This window comes from Leiobunum rupestre, chromosome 7 (genome assembly GCF_980474605.1).
Source record: "Leiobunum rupestre chromosome 7, qqLeiRupe1.1.hap1, whole genome shotgun sequence".
NCBI classification, from domain to species: domain Eukaryota; kingdom Metazoa; phylum Arthropoda; class Arachnida; order Opiliones; family Sclerosomatidae; genus Leiobunum; species Leiobunum rupestre.
Genome location: NC_143390.1, coordinates 38,506,588 through 38,529,177, shown reverse-complemented (window position 1 = coordinate 38,529,177; position 22,590 = coordinate 38,506,588). Strand labels below are relative to the sequence as shown.

Below are 22,590 nucleotides of genomic sequence, written 5' to 3'. Positions count from 1 at the left end.
GCCTTTTGTCACTGTCTCGCAGGGGACGAAGTACTGGAATGGAACGGCAGGTCCTTGCAAGGCAAAACGTACGAAGATGTTTATGAAATCATCGCTGAGTCTAAACAAGAGCACCAAGTGGAACTTATAGTCTCAAGACCACTTAGGTAAGATCGGAAGCTATCGCTTGCCTACCGGAAATTTTCTTTATTTCAAATATCTGAGATGAGGACATTTATCTGTTATACCAGAAGTATATGAAATATATCTTTAAGAGATAAGTATCGTCCTCCAGATACTGCTAATATTATTAGGTTGAAACATATACCTTCGCGGACTCCATCTGAATTTCGATAATAGTTTTCTGAAGAACAAATAGTACGGGCCAAAATTAAATCATATAGTGAATTTCTAACACTATTAATGTATATATGGGATATATGGTTTATAAATAAATACATATCCCTACGCAGTTTAAGTTCTACATTTAACTTCGTTAAGCGGAGTGATACACTCGGTAAAATTTTACCTGTGACGCGATGTTGATTGAAATTCGCGCTCACTTGTCAGTGGAATTGAAATCGGAAAGGTTAAGGTTTCATTTCAATTTTGTAGTTGGATACTTTTCTCTCGTAAAAGATAAATACTTGCTTATAAAATTAATTAATTAATTATACTTTTTCTCGTCGACAGTGACGTTGGACGGGCTGATTTAAGGCCGGGTAGAAGGCACGTCATGACGTCCAGAGGAAGTAAGTATCCCGTACATTAGATCAAAATGTTGGTAGTTAATTTCGCGTCTCGCTCATTTCCTCGCTCAGAGCTGGAACTCGATCCGCGCAAATACTCTGACCGACGTCCCAGCGTAACAGTGACGTCACCTACCTCACCAGAAATTGCTCGTATCAGGCCCCACTCGCCCGTCATCGGCGGACGAATACAGATCAAACTATGGTACGACCAACAGGCGCTTCAGCTGGTGGTCACGATAGTCAGCGCGGCCGAACTGCCTCCGAGAACGGTCCACCAAGCCAGAAATCCTTACGTTAAAATGTTCCTACTGCCAGATAGAAGGTAACGGATTCCTTCGAGCTTTCTTTTCGAACGTATCCACCAACTTCTTTTTCGTTCGTCTTCAGCGAAAAGAGTAAACGGAGAACTAAAACCATTGCCAATACCAACGAACCAAAGTGGAACCAGACGTTCGTCTACTCGCCGCTCCGACGAACGGATCTGAAAACGAGGGCCCTCGAGATTACCGTCTGGGATTACGACAGATACGGTGCTAATGACTTTCTCGGAGAAGTAAGAATAAACCCCGTTGCCCAGTCCCTCAAAACGTAATAACCGAGACACGTTTTTCGTCGTAGATTGTCATTGAATTGGCAGCCGCTCCGGTGAACAACGAATCGGAGTGGTACGTGTTAACTAGCCACGAAGATAGCCTAACAGCCCAGCTGGTACGAACCCATCGGTTTCATTTTATTTTGAACTCGGAAATGCTGATATCTCGTTATCCTTTAGAAACGCCAAAATCTCTTTTTGGATACGGAAGCCGCCAGCACGATCACATCCACAGACCACCTATCACCGCCTTCCACAATATCCAGGTTTTCCGATAGTGACATGTCGGAGTACGACTTCGAAGAAGGCATCTCGGTCATCAGAGGTAAAGACCCCGAAAATTGGAAATAAAACTAGATACCACTCGGAGTGATTGTCTTTTACGCAGATCTCAGGCTCAGAGGAACCGACGGTGCGAGTCTTAGTTCGATCGGAAGTAGTTGTAGTCCACCACCGGTCGGAGACGAAATCGAGATGCTGGAGAGGAGGTCCAGGAGGGACACGTCTCCGCAAACCAGGAGAAGATCTGGTTCGGGTATTTATTCATACGCCTGGAATAGAATAGATAATATTACGAGACTGGTCGCGGGTAACTAACGCTCGTTTGTTTTCTTTTTCTCTTCCATTCTCGCGAACGTCGTCGTCGTCACGCAGTGATAACTAGGGACGAATTATTATTCGGTTCGAGGGAACGCCGCGAGACGGTGATGTGGTCTGACCTTCACCCGACGTACCGCGGTCGTTCCCACTCGGCAGCGCCCAGCGAGGGGCTATCTCGTTCGAGGTCGCCTTCGCGAAGAGCGGACGGCTCAACCCGGTCCTTGTCCCCACCAGAGCTCACTTCGCCCATGATGGACCACGGGATGACGGGTTACGGAAGCGGAGGACGACACTCCGCCTATTCTCATTCCGCCGGAGGAACTCCGACGGGAACGCCACTGATCAAGAAACGACAACTGCCCCAGATCCCTCCCATCCTCAGGAGGGGTAGCCGCGACCAGATGACGCTCGACCTCGAAGAAAGGGCTAGGCAGCTCAAGCTCAAAATGCAAAGGCAGTCCGGATGTAAGTCGACTCGTTTCATTCTCCCTTATTTCCGAGAACAGACTCGCGTTTTTATTTATACGGTACTTTTACGCTCTCTTATCTGTCGCGGCGCAGCTATGACTCCGGTTGGAATGTATTCGGACAGCGAGATTACCTCCAGGCACAATTTCAACCGCCAACTCCACGCTCACCAGCACAAAGTAGGAGGAGGAGGAGTCGGTGGCGGCGGGGGCGGAGTTTACAGGTATTCGAGCGGGCCTAGCGCCGGCGGAGGAGGCACTTCCTCTTCTTCTCGAGGAGGAGGCACCCGGATGGCAGTGAGCATGGGTTTGGGTTCCATGATGAGCCCCGACAAGGAAGGGATGGAGTACGGGGCGGGAATGGAGAGCGACGGGTCCGAGACCAGCTCAGTCTCTAAATTTAGCATCACCAGTGCCTTTTCAACTCAGTCTGAGAGGCCCAGAGGTAGTCGGACCCTCAGGTAGGAGGACCATTTCTCATTCTATTACCTTATCCGAGTCTCTTTTTCACTTCCAAACCGTTACTTAATAAGCGAAAGTCTTTTGAAAAACAAAAACCATTAAGGGGAGTCTCTTCCGAGAGGGGGAAACAAACGCTTTTGACCAAGTGCCCGTGATAATTTCCATTTATTGATTATAGTAGCGCACCGAGTCAGGCACGTTTGCTTTCCTCGTTGTATTACGAACGACGCGTACCCACCCGTCGCGTATCATTTCATGACTCTGAGGGAGAAACACACACACACACACTCCTTTATTATTCTAGTAGATGATTTTTAGTACCTCGCGAACCAAATCCCGTAACGCAGCTCGTAACTTCTGTCTCTCTCTTTCTCTCCACCACCTTTTTTATTATCTTCCGTTTCTTTTGAACCCAATCCACGTATACGCTTCTTTCCACACTTCCACCATCCGCCATCACCACGAATTGAACCACTCTCTTCGTCCCGTTGGGTTTTCTCTTTCTCTCTCTTTCCCGGCCTGACTTCAGCGAGTTTACTTCCAGGATGCAAGGATACGGTCCCGTTCACCCTCCGCGATCCTACCGGGGCAACATGAACCGCAGCCTTAGTAACAGCGACGGTCAGAGCGACGAGAAGGCGGACGGCAGTCTGTCGGACACGGCCATCGGCTCCATCACCGAGAAGGGCGTCACGGAACGCCACGGTCGCCACGGCAACGCCAGCGGCGCCTCTCACGGCGGCCAGGCCGGTGGCGCTGGCTCGGGAGGCGGTGGCGCCGGTGGAGGAGGACGCATGGCTCAGTTTATGGGGCTTTCTAAGCGTAGCAACAGCACTTCTCAACTCAGCGTTGCAGGTAATTACAGAGATCCGTATTATCGGTACACCGGACGATATATTTACGAGTCCGTTTTGCGGAGACAGTGATTCGAATCGTCCCCGGTACGCGCGCCCGGCAACGCTTAGCTTAGCTTAGCTTAGGAAAACCTTTAGGGCTACTAACGAGTGCCGGCTCAAATTGGATCTCTCCGCGCCCCAGTCCCTTCAAATTCGACGGACAACGCGATAACGTACTTCGCGACTTTTTCGAAATATACGTACGAGCCGTATTGGAGCGTCACTGAGACGAGTCGAGCGACCGTCACGATAGAAGACTCCTCCCCAACCGCGATGACCTTTCTCAATGACGGCGTCGAGACGTTGGACGACGTGGCGGAGATCCACTTTGGCTCGGGCTTTGGGAATCGTAACTGTCTCCATTATCAAAAATAACCGAATATTGACAACAGTTGGTGACTTTAATATTAAGGCGATAGTGTCGTAAATAACAGGCCACACTATTAATACGTTTATGGATAATTGGGGCCGAGTGGCGGATACTGCCCGGGCATTTAACACCGCTAAAAAGACCCGTACAAACTCGCCCGCGTGGAATTTAAGACCAAAATCTGGCATTTGGTCGAAATTGATAATAAACATACTGCCATAATGGGCTGATCTATATAGCTTTGAACATTTTCCAGTCGGCTGACGTTATCAACAAAAACTCGTATTACACTTATAGCCTCCTTCGTTTCTCTCAAAATCTGACTTGGCCAGCTCAATAAATACACGAATCTCGTTATCCGCCAATAGTTCGCTTAGAATCAGTGAGTCTGTAAGCTTCGCAGCACCTTACAACAGTTAGCGTAATTGTTAGCCCGAATCGTTCTTTAAAAAAGGCGAAATGTCAGTCGTATCAATGTCCTTTTGGTGATAATGTTAATATTTCCCTCTCATAGATGTATTTTTTTATATAAAGTGTTTCTAGTAATGCTTAGACCAATAATAGTCCTACTGGGACTCTTCACTATACCTCAACCGGAAACGGTTTAGAATAAAACATGACCATAGGCTTTGAATGTTGCGAATCTTCAAAGTCTGAGACGTGAGATTCGAGTCCTCCTACAAATATCATCGGTCTATTACCGTATATTAGTGACGTAAGTTGTGTATTTTGAGATTCGGTGTTTCGAAACCCAGTTATACATTCTGGCAATTTCAATATCAGAGTGAACGTAGTTGTTGGTACTTTAGCCGTTGTTGCCCTGTAAAAACAGAACTCGTTCGCCCATCGTCGTGTTATAGTATTTGTTGGAAACTAGTGCCAAAATCTGCCCATCAAAATTACCATTCAATATGGCGATTTCGAAGTAAATTCAAGCTCAATGCTTATAAGGAAAATTTAAACCGTATTTAAGTGTTATATACCTGGTCATATCGTGATGTTTTATCGTGTTTTAATGCCAAATTAATGAATGAAATTGAACGGCTATCCTCGCCTATAAACTCTCTTAATACTTAAATAATAATAAACAAACATCGAAATTAAATGTCTGCTTAAAATTATTATAATTGTCCAAAAAACATTCGAAAATGTTGAAATACTTTGTACTGACTTGAATTCGAGCTTCGCTAGTGATACAACTGCCCTTTGAGGCCCCACATTATCCACGTCTCTTTTTCTATTCCACTTTTTTCGAGAAAATTAACAAAAAAATATATTACTACCTTTTCAATGATATATTAATATTAACGTGTCGATTTTTGGTCAATCTCACATATCCTGTGATTTTAAGTGGTCATCAACTGTTTGTTGGTCAAAATCTTTAAAAAAATCTATCATACCCAGAAATTATCAAAAAAGGATTTTCTAAATATATTAATCTAAATAGATGTTTTGAATTCCCTAAAATTTTGGACCATTTTTAAATCGGCCTGTTTGTGTGATATTTTTTCGGTCGAAAACAATGTTTCCGCGGGCATTTTCTGTTTAGTTAGACCAAACATCCGCAATATATACCGCTAAAAAAGACGTTTATATTTTGGTAAAAAGAAGTAAAATGGCTATAATTACGTCTATGAGACATTTGTGTCGCGTTCTAGATTAGTTGCTTTTCGGAGTCTATAGTTTAGTTCGAAGGCTGTTAGTTTTTGGTTACTCGGTAGATTATATGATCGGTGCTGAAAGTAACTTGATTGTCACTTATAAATCAAGATACGTTCACGTGCCTTAATTAGAATCATTTGCGCTTTTGGTACTAATGTATATTTACCGCTAAATAGCGTCGTTGTTTTTTTTTTGGTGTGCGCAGTTTGAAGCTTATATTAGACGTTGTTAGAACACTATATATCTCATATCACCTCATCTACGAAAAGCGCAAATGTTTAGCGGAAAGAACGGTTCAACGCTATGACACCAGAGGTCATTTTAGAGGTCATTGTTTTAGGTTACTTGGGTGCTAGGTTTTTCCACGTCATCGGTTTGGTTTTCTGCCGATCTGATGTGGTTTTTTATTTAAAAATAAATGTCTAATTGGTTTATCGGTTTTAAGAGATTCATTGATCAAATTTATGTTATGGCCAAGTCAGCTGCAGTGCTACAATTTTGCGATTTGATTAATGCTTGGGGAAATGGGGTGCTTGATTTATGTTTCTAGAACCAATGATTTTTATCGTAGTTGTAACCCGACTAGACGTTTTTATTTTTGGTTAACTGGACAATTTTTGGGACCCCATTATGTCTGTAAGTTAAGGTTTTGTAAAGGCCTAAGTACGGTTGGTACGTGAATGTTGCTAAGAACGATCAAAAAAGTGTTTACTATGGCAGCTGAGAGGTTAATTAGCATTAACGAAATTTAAAAGCTATAGGGAAGGTTATTACTATTGAATATTGACTCGTGGTTATTAGCGTTGACCGTCCTTTCGCCAGACGGAAAATGACCTTTCTTAGTTTAAATCCGGGTTATATCAATGACTACCTATGCAAACGTATAGCACCGAAGTCGATAGTGTTAGATACAGATATATAGGTAGTTGAATGTGTTTGTAAATAACCGTTGATTTAAATTCGCCTTGACCAGCGCCTCTCTTTCACGGCGTAACGGCACGCGGAAATGTGCTCGGTGACGCTTATAATACCATCTCCGTCAGTGGTACGGTTAAACCATTTTTGCTCAGCTTATGTTAAAATCGTATACATGGCGCCGCGTTTTTTTTCAATCATTAAGCTTTTAAGGAATACTGTAATATAGATGTCTAAAAATATATTCGGTTTAGTGTTGTTTTTTTTAACTTTTTTTCCGTTAGATATTTAGAAAATAGTTATAATCGGTTAATTGTGATTTATCCACTAATCCGAAATACAGCTTTAATAGCGTTAAACGAATAAATTGTTACAATTAATTAAAGCTATGAAATGTTTAAAAATATACGAGACATAAATCTATCGGTATATACTAATATAAATATATATTCTACGGTTGAAATGCTGAATATAGCGTATAGCTGTATTGATTGACTTTATCATTTTTTGGTTTAATAAACCCTTTTTTGCGTTCCAATGCCTAATTAAGTGTATTTAAATTTTTAAAACCATTTAATTTTAATACAAGTCTCCGTATTCGATAGACACCTCCAACGGCAACAAATTCGTTCTTGGTAAAATTAATTATTTATAATGAACTAATTTCTAAAAATATTATTCAAATAAAGTGATTTTTCCAATGGAATTACTACGCGAATCATTCCGCTTGAGGCGTCCATAGAGTGCGGAAGACTTTGTTTATAGGAAAATTAGCTTTAACAACGCAATACGTAGCGTTTATAGGCTTATAGCTTAGATATGTCGCACTCGAACATGGAGAAAATAAGTACACTCAAATATCGTAAATAAAATCATCGAAGAACGGGTAAGTTTTCTCAATGTGTTTTAGCTTGCAGGCATTGGTTTTCTTTTTTGACGCCTGGTAGGATTTATTTTACATGTGTTTATACGTTTATTTTTTCACTCCCTCCGATATAGTTGTCAATTATTGGTGTCAAATCACGATTTTGTGTTTCCTATTTTGGGCGAAATTGTCACGCGTTAAACCGTTGTGGAAATCTCTGACTGGCAGTTCATTGCGGAATATTTTGTTTAGAATTGTTTTTTCGTACAGACCAAAGGCGGGGAACTCAAACCTATTCGTATTAAAATTGTATTATTGTCATTTTTACGGAATTACCTTGGACAAAACTTGTAAATATTAATAAAGTAAAGCCTGGTTTTCACTTGGCGGTTTTTGGGCGAAAAAGCCCGGCGTCGACGGAAAATGGGCGAAAATTTCCGTCGACGCCGGGCGGAAATTCCGTCGGTTTTCGGTTTTGTGTGGCGATTTTCATTTCTATTTTTTTCGCTCAGTTGGGCGATTTCGCTTTTTTCAACCAATCAAAAACCATTTTCGAAAGGTGACTGTGACGTCAGGGGGATGGTTAATTTCCCGCTTCTTGCATCCGGAACTCGGCCACGTGCTTTTCTGTGAATTTAGGAACGTGTTTTTTTTTATACCCTTGTTGCCTTCTTTTCCAGTATGTTTCTTTCACACAAACCGATCTTTCATAACTCATATTTCTTTGAACACGATAGATCATGTAAAATAACATTAAATTTAAAATGCTTACATGAGCTTTAATCAATAGTTCACTATTATGATCAGATAAATCATCCATTTTTAGGCCTAGGCTTAAATCTCCACTATCAGACGAAAACCGACGAACTCGCTGCCAGAAAGAAATCGCTTTATTTCCGCGCTAAAAAAACGCCAAGTGAAAATGCTAAAACGCCGACAGTGAGCGAAACGTCGAAAACCATATCGCCGACGTCAAACTTTCTGTCGGTGATTTTCCGCCAAGTGAAAACCAGGCTTTACACGTATTATTACCATTTAATTGCAGAAGTAGCCGATATATATGTGATATTTTAAATTAAGCGTATAAGACGCGTTAATATCACCCGTTTTGCATTGAAGCCAATATAAAAAACTGTATGAGTTCAGCGCCACGCTCGTTATAGCGGGAAAATCCTTGCTCGGGGAATTTCGGCGAATGGGTTAACCGCTATAGCGCGAACAGCGCGTGATCAAAGTTGGCCGTGGTTCGATATAAGCGTCATATGACGGTTTCGCTTAAAGGCCGACTACCTAAATCTTCGGTTTACTCTGTCTTTCACTGGAAGTAGGCTGACTGCATGGCACACGTGTATTGCAGTAAGCCTACTTCCAGTGAAAGACAGAGTAAACCGAAGAGTTATGTAGTCGGCCTTTAAGCGCTTCTACCTTTTCGCTTATTATAGATGACGCCATAATTAACTGTCAGTTAGACGCGCTTTAAATATCGAAATGCGGACAGTTTGGCCCAAAATATCTTCGAGAAGACCGATAAGAAAGACCTTTGAGATGCAATTGATTTAATTTGTGGTACACTTGGGTGTGTCCCCCTCATTTGTTTTTTTCTTTTTCTTTGTCTCTTTCTATTGTCTCTCTTCCGTGTACCACTTTCGATTTCGCCTTCGTAAATATGGGGCGAAAAGGCCATAAGAAACGCTTAGGTTTTCGGCGTAAGCGCTCCACCACATTCAGTGTCCACCGGAGCGAGGAAGTTGCTCCCGAGGACTGCCGGCATCTCGTAAAGCAAGCCAGTAGCGTTTCGTCCGATGGCGAGGGAAGCCTAAGTGGGGACAGTACCGCGTAAGTCCTGCCCTGCACCAGGACTACACTATATCTATCTCTCTCTCTCTCTATCTAGTTACATTTTTTAAGTTCTTTCTTTTTTTAATCTAAATCGGAGTTAGAAGGGGTGCCGAGCTTTCTCACTAAACCAATTCGCATTTTCAATTTTTAAAATAAAATCGGAAAAATTATGTGGAAGCCATTACGTGGCGATTAACTCCTCGAACGAAAATATCTCTTCACGTAAAACCCAATTCCATGCGTAAAAAGAAATTTAATTGAAAAGCGTAGAAAAAAAAACAATAATCATAATGTTTGACGATTGCGATGATGCAATCCGATTTATTTAAAGTGAAGAATTTGGAAAAAGAATTTGAGCGTGCATTGTTTACTTACGTTACGAGGATTTGATATGGAAAAGGGTTGTGAAACGGTGTGTATGCTTCTATATATAGATATATATATATAAATATATGTATAAATATGGCAAGTTTCGCGTGCCTGATCTCAAAATTCGGGTAACTTTTGATTCGATGAAATTGACACATCGTTTCTCTAATCTGTTTTTCCTAACTGAGATAATCCCCCGCTAAGTAAACAATGCTCGCTCTTAGAATATAGCCGTTAATAATAAGAAGGAACCTTCATCCAGATTGCATCATCGCCGAATATTTACTTATTTATAAACGAAGAAAAGAATAACTGATAATTGTTCTTTCAAAATGTGCCAAAATCGCTTCCACGTTTTCCATAGAAGTCACTTGAATTTTAGTCAATTTTATTTCATAAATGATGACGGGGAAAGGATTCGAAGTAAAAGGGGATTCCCGATACAAAAGCATGCCACCAAAATCGCGTTTCCAAAGTTAGGTGGAGGCGCCTTTCTCGCGGGAGAATCTAGGGGAAATGTAGACGGACTCACGACGCGCCCTACTGAATCATTATACGTTATTTGGCCGTTTTGTTTCGGTATTTTTAGCTTCTTTTCTATCATTTTTTTGTTTTGCCATGATGAGAGCTTATTTATTTCGTTTGTTACTATAGTACTTTTCATTGTTCACTTTGCCTGGTATATACATTTATAGTTCGATATTATACATTGTCTTTTGGTATATTCCATATAGACACTTTTGCCTGAAGAATGACGAACTAAAAATTGCGCGCGCACCCTAGAGTTTTATTTGTCGAAGCACGCCTATTACAGCCGCCGTAACGGAAGATTCGTTCCGTTGTACTTGCGCCCGAGGCTTAGTAACTAGTCTAGATTTGTAGCCAAAAATCCACGGAGCATCGCGCATTCACTCAAAACCTAACTCTGTTTTTGTCCAATTTTTTTAGGAATTTTTTCTACGACAATTGTAACACTTCGAAATGGCGTGTGTGATCACTCGAAAATGATACAAAATCTTTTTGTTCCTTCTTTTTTGTATCGTAAATTTTTAATAAGCCTCGCTTTTTTTCTTAGCGATCGTTTAAATGGCAGAAATAATCTGAAAAAAAAGAGAAAACCAACTTTCTGAGTTTTCTTTGCATGATTTTTCATTTTCGTTGCAGAATTTACGGGTAGAAAGCGTAGTGGTAGTGGGATACAACGTAGTGAAGAAGTGGTATGTCCCCCTCTGAGTAAAGCACTATTAGCCGTTCAGGGTGCCCAGGAAATCAGCGCCACTCTATACGGTGTAAACACCCCGTAAGTAAGGGAACAGCCACTCCAGTACTGATCGTTAGAATCCAAAAAAAAAAAACAATTAAAGAAACGAACGCCAAATCTCGCAGAAAACGACTAAAATCTCGACGCTGACACAATCAGGAACCACGCGTTCTTTCCCTTTTTAAATTTCACGCGTAAAACACGCCCTAACCTTGTAACAACTAGCGCGATCTATAAACGACCCTAGGCAGTAAAAACTGTTATAAACGTGGGAGATTGTGGAGTTTTCTGCCCGTATTTTCCTTGGTTTACATTTAAAAAAGTGCTTCGAATCGTGAAAAACTATCAAAATGTCTGGTGCCTGTTTAATCGTATCGTCAACGTTCGAATTCAGTCCTTTTTTGCGTCTCTTTTCCGTAATTTTGTAAACGAAAACAGCCTCGTTTTGTTTTTTCATATTTTTGAATGCCCTTTAAATGAAAGGCTCGAGAAAGTGGTTGACTTTTCCCTGCCTTGGCGCATGCCTGCATATTTCCGCATGTTCTCGAAAGAATTGTCCGCATGAGGCTCTATTTTGACGTTTCGTGTTGGGTCCGTCCGCTGCTCCTCACCGTTCCACTTTTCCAATATGTTTATGTTAACGAAACTTATAAAATCGAAAGTTATTTGAATATTTCGGAGAAAATATCAGAAATACCGTTTCATATCGGAATCTAAATATCAACCGTCAATGGCGGCATGCTTTTATTATATATACTCATGACTCTATATATATATATATATATTATCGTAACCGTTTTTCTATATTTTTTTTGTATCACCGTGTATTTTTTCGTTTCTTTCTTAGTTTGACGCGAAAAGATGGTCGAACGTTCCGCTTGTGTTTGTACGAAAGAAACTATTCATTGTAGGAACGTTCACCTATCTTCCACGACTCGTAATTTCGTTCTGACTTTTTTGGGAAAACCACGAACTGAAATGGAGTCGAGCTACGGCTCTGTTTGGTAGTTTCCAAGGTCGAAAGGACGAGTCGTTTTGTTGTTTGGCTAGGTCGATGTTTTAGTGGCAGATCTTAAAAGTTAAATCCCAAGTTCAGTCGTGTTTCAAGAACTTGGGCTTCAACCTTTGAGTCTTAATTGTTAGATTTACAAAATTGGGAGTTTACGCTCGTATACGACTATATGAACGTAGACACCCTCCCGCGTTAGCGTTCCAATCACGGGCCTCTTCGTCAACCACGAACAAAAAGGCCTATTCGACATTTTCGCGAAACATTATTGGCCAATCTGGTTCGCAAATCAAGTCGCTCCGTGTGGATGGAGATAAACGTTCCGTAACGTATTGTACACCAAAGTTGGCCAAGTTTGGAAGAACTGCCGGTTTTTCCGAGCGATTCTTAAATACTAATTTTTATGTCGAATAGATTTCGTACGCGTACTTTCAAATCAACAAAACTGAATGTAAATATAATTCTTGTCCACCTTTATTTATGTAAATTAAGATATTTTGTAGCAGTAGAGGCGCTTGTTCAAAAATTACGAGTAATTTTCTTTACCGTTTTAAAGCGCGAAATATCAGCAACTTATCGTGGCGTATGTAAACGTAAGGTATTTTCCAAACTCGAGTAGAAAAGCGCGTTGGTCAAAAATGTTGGCTCACTCGAATAGGCCTTAAGACGCGTCTTCGTTGTTAACGGAAAGGCTTAACTCGTGATGGTTTGGCGCGCTATGGTGTGACCGTCGTTCTTTTTACAAACGGAGGTGTTCTCTGTCTCGTGGCAGTTGGGTGCCGACCATTAGATTGGCACCGGAAGGCGAATATTCCGGCTTCATCGAGGGTCTGGGGCCTGGTCAGCTAGTGGGCAGACAGGTCCTGGCTTCTCCGAGTTTGGGAGACATTCAGATCAGCTTGTGTGACCGCAAGAGCAACCTAGAAGTGGAAGTTATCCGCGCTCGAGGTCTACAAGCCAAACCAGGTGCCAAGATACTCCCAGGTACTTAAAATTCCTCCGCGTCCATCTCGAACCTTCGTCGTCCGTCGATTCCCCGCGCGGACGCCGAAAGCCAACGTCATATTGAGCGCGTAACCAATGTCTCTTTTGTTTCTTTTCCGTTGTTTGCGATACAGCTCCATTTGTCAAAGTGTACTTAGTGAACGGCGGAAAGATAATTGCCAAAGCTAAAACAAGCATCGCCGTACGCCGAACATTAGACCCACTTTATCAACAGCAGTTGGTTTTCCACGAACGATATAGAGGTTGTATATTACAGGTGAGAAACCCAACACGCTTTTTTTTACCATACGCGTTTGCGGACACAGGCCCGTTTATACCGCTTGAGAACCCCCAGGCCCGGTGTTATTTTGGGGCCCGCATTGCACCCGTCCTAGAGAGTTAACACCAAAAGCTATAACGTCAGGCCCACCCAAAAATTTATGATTTATGTAAACGTCCATTCTATTTCCTCCCCCCCATTATTTCCTGAAGTATGGCCCACCTAAGAATAATTTTCTAGAACTGCGCCTGTATAAAGTCCTGTAGTGGGCAAAATGGGGCTCTTAGCAAAAAGGGCACTAGGCGCGCCTAGTTCGCCTTGGTTTAAAATAACCCCTGGCTTGCGGAAGCATGTAGTGTATCTCTTACGAGAGAAGTATCCAGCTAGGTTAGGAAAATGAAACATGAACCTTCGCAGGCTCAATTTCCCCGCCAATAAGCCTTTCTATAAAGTCATTACGCTTGCCGAACTTGTTTTAATGTATCGCTTTCGTCACGAGATACGTAGGAGTTCAGTTCAGTTTTGAAGGTTGGATCTTTATAAAAAGGGCGACTCGTCGAATTTTAATTCGTGTCTCGTTCAACTTGTTAAAATGTTCCACGCGCTCTTTAATATTTTAGCGTAAAAGGCTCGTGCATTTTTTTATATAACAGGGAGCACGCGCGAAATCGCTCGAGCAAATTTACGCTAAAATATCAAAACGCGCGTGGAACGTTTTAGCAAGTTGAATAAGACATAAAATAGAGTTTATGCTAGCGTCTAATGGCTATCATAGTGAAACGTCACTTCTACGTCACGAGTGACGCGACCGATACATCTAAACAAGAAGGCCAATGTTACTTTATAGAAAGGCCAATTTGCGGAAAATGTCAATGGTACTCACATTTAAACCATTTCTTTTCACTTTAATCGAGAGTTTTCCCTATTTTTTCTTCGGCGAGAGCCTGCGTATATACACGTTTCAAGCCAATAACCTAAGATGAATCCTTTTTTTCTAAGATATATATAAAAATACTTCTGGTGTTTGTTATTTACCTTATCGAACCAATTAAACTGGAATATCCCTTACGAATTGTAAATGTTGTAGATATCGTCCTATATTTTCTTAAAGGGAAACACGCTTAGAGCGAAGTCCTTAGAGGTTCGATTTAATTTCTTTTATTTTTACTAGATGGCGCTAATTTGAACGTTTTAGTGGTAAGGGAATAATTACTACTTGTTTTAATAACAAAACACAACTACTAAACTATTTTAGCGATGTGTTATGGAATAATAATTATAATTTATATTTTTCGCCGTTTTTGGATAATTTAAAACTTCTACGTGTCAGACTGTTGGCGCCATCTGGTAAACTTTTGGGTATTAAAAACTTGGCCTCTAATGGCGTTTACCCCGTGAAAGGATGTATTTCCTCGTTGATTGAAGGTGTTTCTCCGTTCGAATAGGTGAATGTATGGGGTGACTACGGTCGTATGGAGAAGAAGACGTTTATGGGAGTGGCTCAGATCATGTTGGACGACTTGGATCTGTCGAACATCGTGATCGGATGGTACAAGCTCTTTCACCCCTCTTCGCTAGTCAATCTTCCCGGGACGAACCAACACTCTTTGGTCTCTCTGGATAGTTTTGGGTGATATTACGACTCCATGTCTGTTTCGAACCAAAGCGGTAATACTTATCTATTACGTCGCTGCTTCTCTGTGGTCGATGGGCGGCTACGCTACCGTATCCAAAGTGTCCGTATTCTAGCTGGGATATGTCAACAAAATTCATTCCAAAAATTGTCTCCAGGGTATTTCACAATATTACATATATACTATACGCGAATTTTTTAAAACGAATCAAATTACCTACGCTTCTTATATTCGACCGCCGGTTATCGACTCTTTCAGTTCCATTTTCCGCCTCTTTAGAAATACACCAAATACGAAACAAATTTAATAAGACAAACCAACAACCGAAAATAATTATTAAATCTTAACCAAAAAACTCCGCTAAAGTTAGCGATATTTAAAAATCCATTGCGACAAAAAAAATTAACTGGGCCTTTTTAGCTAAAGTCGTTATTAAGAAAAGAAAAAAATCCATTTTTACGTTTAAGAAGTATTTAAATATATATACACATAATATAAATATATATTGTCTGTTGTTTTAACCGATATTCGTTATTCGAAGCGATACAAAACGAGAAAATATTAAGATATTTAAAAAAAAAGAAAAAACAGTGCCTGGCATTTCTCTATTTTACACTCACACAAAAACACACGAGCTAAATACAATACTCTAGGTATGATAATTGTAGAAAGAACGGTCAGGGAAATAAATAATAATGTGTGAAAGGAATATAAATTATGAAAAAAAGTGATGTAAAAAAATATAATATGTCTCGCCGATGACTTAAAGCGGAAAAAAAATGTAAATGGGGTCTAGAATCGGTTTTAAACTATATTCGTTTCAAAATTTCAATGGTTTGAAATCTTCTTTGACGTCGATCAACTTATAAAAGGAAAAAAATACGAGAGATGTTTGTATTGAAATTATAAACAATATAAATTGCCACGGAATTTCTCGAAGCAAAAAAGTCATCTGAAAATAAATAAATGACGAGACTATATACATAAGTAAATAAAAAAAGTATGGCGCCCTGCGTATGGGTGCGTGCGAGTTAACCGCGCTCAGGGGGAAAAATAAAAGATGGTGTTTTCGTTCCAGCTAAAGCGCAGCTGTAATTAATTATATATAATTAAAAAAATATATATAAACCAAAAAAATGAAGCAGTGACTTGAGTGCGAGACACATACGCATAAACATCGATTAACAAAATAAAACAAATATCTTAATTTGTTTATTAAAAACCCCCAAAAATTCAGTGCCATTTGACTAATTAACACCAATTTTTACCCACAATGCAGTGGGTCAAACCGTGTACCTGGTTTTTAAAAGATAAAAAAGTATTCTCTAGTAAAAAAGTTACGGAGGATAAAAATATAGCAAAAAAACTTAATTCAAAGAATACAAAAAGTAGATAAATAGGGTGATTAACTCTGAAAAAAACAGACACTTTAAGCTGAAACTTAAATATATATATATTAATTACAATAACAATTACCCCAAAGAAAAAATTCCCACCACCCGTCAAATGAATTATAAAAAAAAAATACCGTTTCCCCCCGTTTTTGCTAAAAAAAAATCCCAGTTTCCCGTGGTAACAAAATTTTTCCCCCTGATTCTTCTAGGATATTTCACCGTTAGATAATTAAAAAAACTAAAATTGACTCCCTTTAAAATATGGACAAAATGGTGTGGATATGGAAAAAAGGGAGTATATTAAAATGGTGCTTTATATAGCTCAGTTCATGAGCCTTTTTATCATAGCTTAACAAAATTCATAGTATCGAGATATAATATTCCAGATCCATAGAAGAAGAAGAAAAATTAAATTAAAAACTTCTCTGTTTAATTTCATTTTATATATGAAAAAAAAATCGCCGTGCGTGATTTCCCCAGTTGTTTTTTTATTTTATGTTATAGAAAATGCAATGTTTGGCAGCACTGGCGGGGATTCTAGCCAGATCGTTATCCCTTACGGAGCTCCCGCCGCGAAAGGAGTGTTGTGAGTGGCGGACTCGTGTACGAAGCCAGTACGGGAACCGTCGAGAACTCTCATAGGGATACAGTCTCGAACCCCGCGGTGTTGCCAAGCGCTGTTACAACTTCCCTGTAAATCCGGGTATTTTTTTACTATAATTTTTGTGTCTAATTGGTATAGTGTGATTGTGATTATGTTCAGAATGGAATTAAATCGAGAAAGGAATTCGAATGGGACGTAATCAGTTTGTATAAAACCCAAAAAAAAAAACATAATACGTATACTTGTATTAATAACAATTGATAAAAAATCCCTTTTAATTTATTAATTACTTTTCTATTTTTTGACGCTCAAAATATAAGTAGCGTAGTTTTGGGTATCTGTAGCCATCTTTATATTTTAAATAATTTAGCAATGTATGTAAAATATAATTATTGTTAATTTTAAAGGATATTAACGTAAGATAATAGGATCGCGAAGGCTGAGCCAATTATGAAAATAAAACGAATATTGAGTTTTGGGATAAAAGGTTAAATCGAATACGTAAAGCGCTAAATTAAGTTTTTAAAATATAACCGAAAGAGAGAAAAAAAAAACATTGTAAATTTCTTCTGTAAATAATTTTCACCGTGAAACAAAAAATCCATCGGCCCTTTTTTATTACAACTAAAAAGTAAATAATGTCTAAGACTAATCGGCTACTGAAATTTCGCCAATTGCGAGTATTTTACAAGTACGTTGCGCGTAAGTACTACGTATTTTTTCGCGCAATTTCAATAGGCGATTTAGATTTAGTCACAGAAAACAATTAACAAGAGCTCTCACTTAGGCAGTATTATTACAGTTAATATGAAAAATAAACAAATTTTATAACGAAAAAACAAATAAGAAAAGTGTATTTCTGCGCATATCACTGGAGAATGTACCTGATTATGAATGATTGGGAAACCAGGTTTAAGAGGTATTTACATTTTCATTTCCACCGCGTTCTAAAAAATCTCTTCTATAATAGCAAGCGTTACGAAACCTTTTCTCTTTTGTATTTTTTATTTCAAAACTTATTTGGATGATCTGATTTATTGATGACGATTTGAAAGAGGATGGTGAACGGTGAATGTTCTGTCCCACGCTATTTAAAAAGCTAAAAAGTCAAGTTGTTTTTTCCTAAATGTTCGTGTCAGTAAAACCAATAGCCATGTTTCAAACAATTTTGTAGTAGAATGTTATTCTCGTCAATTTGAAATAAGAGTTAGCGATATGCATTTTTAAAAACGTAAGATGATAAAAAAACTAATTCTGTTCCTATATTATTAATTATATATAACTCCATATTGTGCCTTATAGAGTTCAACCAAAATATGTGCAGAAATTTGCGCTAAGGTAAAATTTGTTCGACTCATTTCTCGCATTATATAAGTTAAATTATTGATTTAAACTAGAGGTAATTGGCTATTTATATTGTCTTAATAAACGTTACACTTAGATAAAATTTATTTATTAAAGCAAATTTCGGTCCGTATTATAATTGAGATTAAAAAAATATAAGCCCTTAAGCTCAAAATGTCTTTCAAAGTATTAAATTAAAAAAAAGATGCATATCACAAAATATTTAGATGAAAAATTAAAAAAAGTAAATAACGGGTAATGTAAAGGTTATTGATGGTTCAACTTTAAATATTTAATAATAATATTTAGATTAAAATGAAATAAAAAGGAAGCCGTTTTTCGCGTAAAATGACCAAACTGAGAAGCGACGCCCTCTTTCAAATCGGAACCGATAAATTTGTTAAAATATAATTTCAAGTTTAATTTTAAATTCTAGTCCTGTAAAAGCCTAATAGATAGAAGGAAATGTTTGAATGAATTTTTTTATGGAGGTCATAGTCGAATCAAATTATGTATAATTGACACAAAGGGGATTTTAGCGCCATCAACATTAAAAGGAAGACAGTAAAATTAAAATCATTCAACATCAGACTCGCTTTGAAAACAGATATAATTCGAAATTTAAAAAGTTTTATCCGCGACTTTTATTCGCCCGAAAATAACAATTTGTTTTTATCGTTCTATAGGAAAAATATTTGGAGCGTCGAAAAATCTCGATTAATGCTATAACAAAATATGGTTGCGTTCGCCTTAGCAACCATTAAAAAATAATTAATCTAGCTATTTTCGATGTTCCTATTAATTTAATTAGAGATGTCAATTTACTATAAAAAAAACGGTGGTTAAAAACGTGGATGACGCTTTTTGCTTTTCTAGTTTCTAAAATTCCGACAAATAAATTGAAAAACCATATACGATAACACACAAAAAAAAAACACGAAACAAAAATAATAAAAAAATGGATGTTTGAATGCTGCCAAGTGGTTTTCTGCTGTGATATTTTTGTCTTTTGCTTAAAAAAATATTTAAATGTAAAATAAATCTTCCTTGTGTAATTATAAAATACAAAATCTTAAAAAAACCGAAGCAGTTAGTATAAACCGATAATTTTTTTCGCCCGTCTAAACCCCTACGTGTTTTTTCACCATGTTTTAATCGGTAGAATCGCGGATGAAAAGCAAACACAACATATTTAAAAATAAATATTAAACTAATTTAATTGTACATAATTTTTAAATATTATTACTTTTCTGATATAAAAGAAAACAAAAAGTTTCCTAGCCAAGTTTAAATATTGTTATTACGAAATATGAATATATTAGGGTTGAGCCAAGATTTAAAAGACAGCTCCCGCGAAGACGGGGAAGACGTTATTGCGCGTAGACTTTACTCCATTCACGCCTTCGACGGAACTATCGATTAAATCTCGATTCCGGTATATAGCTTTCATTAAGTTTTAACTTAGTAAAGAAAAACAAATGTTACATTTTCACGTGAAATATTATTTGTTATTTGCTTAAAACGAAAAATGTGTTAAATATTTACGTGTGAGAATAATTGGTTTTAATTTAATTGTGAATGCTGTTAATTTTTAAAAGGGAAATGGTTATAATTATCACAACTTTTTTCGGAATACGATAATGAATAACGAAATCGGAGAGATATAAAAAAGAGAGAGAGAGAGAGAGCGATAGTGAACTCTTAAAAGAATTTAAGAAACACACAAAAAACAATGAAATTATTATTAAAAAAAGATCTAGAAAAGGTAAAAACAATGAATTATTGGAATAAAAGGGATATAAATAAGTTATCTTTTAAATTTAAAACCAACGATATTCGTTTTGTTTTATTATTAATTTCAATTGTTAAGTTTTTAAAATTTGGAAAAAAATATGGTGCAAGGTTTCTCGGGCTGGGAATATTATTATAAATTAATTATTATTAAAATAAAAACAAAAACGAAAAATATATTAAATTATCTAAAGTTTAAGAAACCAAATGGAAATACTTCGAATAAAATATCTAAAACGCGTGTATTGCGAGGCAGAAAGACATTTCAAATATTTAAAAAAACCAAGGAAATAAAAAAAAAGTTTTTTCTTCCCCTCCTCTGACTATATTAACAGAATTACTGAAAAAATAAAAAACCAGGAACTGGGTGCCCATAAAATTACTTGTATAATAACATTGTCTTCTTTGCGGGTACCTACTTTGTGACAATTTACTGTGATGATAAAACAAAACTGCATAAAAAATTATTTCCTTCATCATATTGTATCCATTTTGATTTCACTTTTCGAAATAAAAAAAAATAAGAAATTAAATTTTTCGTAGTTAGTTTTCGTGAAAATATCTTTTTAAAATAATGGTTTTACGAAAATATAATATTACGTCGATTTTTATATTTGGTGAGTATCCCTTTAAGCATTTGAGGGTTTTTGTTTTGCAATATCAAGATAGATGGCGCCAAGAGTTCCATGAGCGAAAATTGTATCTTTTTCTTTCGACCAGCGTTGCCAGCCTGTACAATGATAATCGTTCTGCAGCGACGGAGACACTGTATGACACTGCAAATTTTACGATAATTCAGTAGAAACTAGTCATTAGACCGCTAGTTCGTTGCAGATTAGCCAAATGAGTAAGTTAGAGTAAGAATCCTTCACTATTTATTTTCGCTGGACAAGAACTAACACGTAAGTGGGAAGTGATAGTAAAAAATTCAAAATAAAAAGATTTGTACGTACAACAATACGTTTCGGGAGGGAAGCACGTGCCCCTGCTACCTGGCTAAGCCACTGGATAGATAACACACAAAAAAATAATTTCCAAACATTTCGTGATTGTATTAGTTTTTTTTACGATATAGGTTATTTTCAAGTGCACGATAAATCCAAGAAAATTACAATATTTTGCTTTTTTTGTTACGATGATACTCAGGGTGGCAGTTCTGCTGTCGCCGCTCCTTTTGTAGGTTCTGGCAGTCCCGCTCTTTCATCAACGCGTCTAGCCACTTCGGACACGTGTGAGATAATTTAATTATTTTTTCCCATTGATTTGCGTTAATTATTTATATTATTTAAAGACTGATTTGAACATTCTTTAAATCGAAACACAAAGGAGCAAAATGGTTACTCAAAAAAAGCAGGTAAAACTGTTTAACTTATAAGTTTTTTAATGACACGTTTTCCATTAAGCCTTTGCTATACAAAAATGCATTAGCTCTCTAACCTCCTTATTTAGGCTTAGTGGGGTTTTACCATAATGGTCAAAGCTTTCCAGATAAGACAATGGTTGTTTTGGCCATGGATTCATTTCATTGTTCATAATTCTTACTTTCAAAGCTTGTGATATTAATAACCCCTGTCAGTATGACATTACGTGATAGTCATGCTGCAAATGGATATAATGATAGAATCAAGCATGCACTTTTTCTGTTCTAGCATACACTTACGCCAAGGATTAGTACCTTAAGAAACTGTCATTATGTGTTTTGAATACCATCTAACAAAATATTTTGTTTTTTGTGCCCAACAAAAATCATCACCATTTATCACGAATAAAGATATCGCTTGAAATCCGTTTTTGCTAGTTACAACATTACCGTGATAAGGAAATGTGTATTTAAATCAAATGCGAATGCACTGTAGAGACATAGGGCTTTAGATATATCCTTTAGCAAAGATAGTTAATTAATCTATGCTTACCCTATTTTTTACCGTACTCTGGTTGTTGACCTTTCAGGCAAAACTCATAATTATAATTCTTAATATATTTAACAGAAAAAAGCCATGGAGAGTATTAACTCTCGGCTAGCCCTCGTAGTCAAATCTGGAAAGTATGTATTAGGTTACAAACAAACGTTAAAAACCTTACGGCAAGGAAAGGCGAAGCTGGTAATCATCGCAAACAACACGCCTCCATTAAGGTAAGATAGATATATAGATACAATGTTTTGTAATACAGAATAAGTAAAAATCCATTGTCTAAATTTTTTTTAGGAAAAGTGAAATTGAATACTACGCTATGTTAGCCAAAACCGGAGTACATCACTATTCAGGAAATAACATTGAATTAGGTACCGCTTGTGGAAAATACTTCAGAGTGTGCGCGTTAAGCATAACAGATCCAGGTAATTTCTTCCTTAATTGTAATTAATTCCTATATTTCTAATCTTATCTTTTTTTTATAACAGGAGATTCAGACATCATTAGATCGATGCCCTCGGAGCAGTAGCTGTAAAAAAATGAACTTTAATAAAAAAAAACCTTTCACCAACTGAACTTTTCATTTTAATTTTGAGCTAATTTGATAT

The 22,590-nt window shown here is 37.8% G+C and overlaps 2 protein-coding genes and 1 long non-coding RNA gene across 4 annotated transcripts in view; all 3 read left to right on the top strand.

Moving 5' to 3' along the window:
• LOC149936220 (regulating synaptic membrane exocytosis protein 2-like) overlaps positions 1-15,074 on the top strand; it is a 54,401-nt gene extending 39,327 nt beyond the window's left edge. The window contains exons 7-20 of one of the 2 annotated variants that reach the window (XM_090180659.1): positions 23-146; positions 673-731; positions 801-1,053; positions 1,119-1,284; positions 1,350-1,439; positions 1,504-1,648; positions 1,712-1,852; positions 1,978-2,388; positions 2,485-2,851; positions 3,382-3,707; positions 9,240-9,396; positions 12,790-13,022; positions 13,157-13,299; positions 14,748-15,074. In XM_090180659.1, the coding sequence (XP_090036785.1) occupies positions 23-146; positions 673-731; positions 801-1,053; positions 1,119-1,284; positions 1,350-1,439; positions 1,504-1,648; positions 1,712-1,852; positions 1,978-2,388; positions 2,485-2,851; positions 3,382-3,707; positions 9,240-9,396; positions 12,790-13,022; positions 13,157-13,299; positions 14,748-14,936 (2,804 nt within the window). In that variant the 3' untranslated portion in view covers positions 14,937-15,074. Of the gene's footprint in view, positions 1-22; positions 147-672; positions 732-800; positions 1,054-1,118; positions 1,285-1,349; positions 1,440-1,503; positions 1,649-1,711; positions 1,859-1,977; positions 2,389-2,484; positions 2,852-3,381; positions 3,708-9,239; positions 9,397-12,789; positions 13,023-13,156; positions 13,300-14,747 lie in introns of both variants that reach the window. The other variant, XM_090180661.1, reaches the window with a different exon arrangement.
• Positions 15,075-16,665: 1,591 nt separating this feature from the next.
• On the top strand, positions 16,666-20,543 carry LOC149936219 (uncharacterized). Its single transcript, XR_016482337.1, has 2 exons — positions 16,666-17,853; positions 18,965-20,543. It is a non-coding gene; the product is annotated as an uncharacterized LOC149936219 (long non-coding RNA).
• Positions 20,544-21,235: 692 nt separating this feature from the next.
• RpL30 (ribosomal protein L30) lies at positions 21,236-22,558 on the top strand. The gene is made up of 5 exons (XM_090181223.1): positions 21,236-21,298; positions 21,361-21,423; positions 22,058-22,203; positions 22,277-22,407; positions 22,471-22,558. The coding sequence occupies exons 2-5, from the start codon at positions 21,403-21,405 to the stop codon at positions 22,509-22,511; spliced, it is 339 nt and encodes a 112-aa protein (XP_090037349.1). The 5' UTR covers positions 21,236-21,298; positions 21,361-21,402; the 3' UTR covers positions 22,512-22,558.
• Positions 22,559-22,590: the final 32 nt, after the last annotated feature.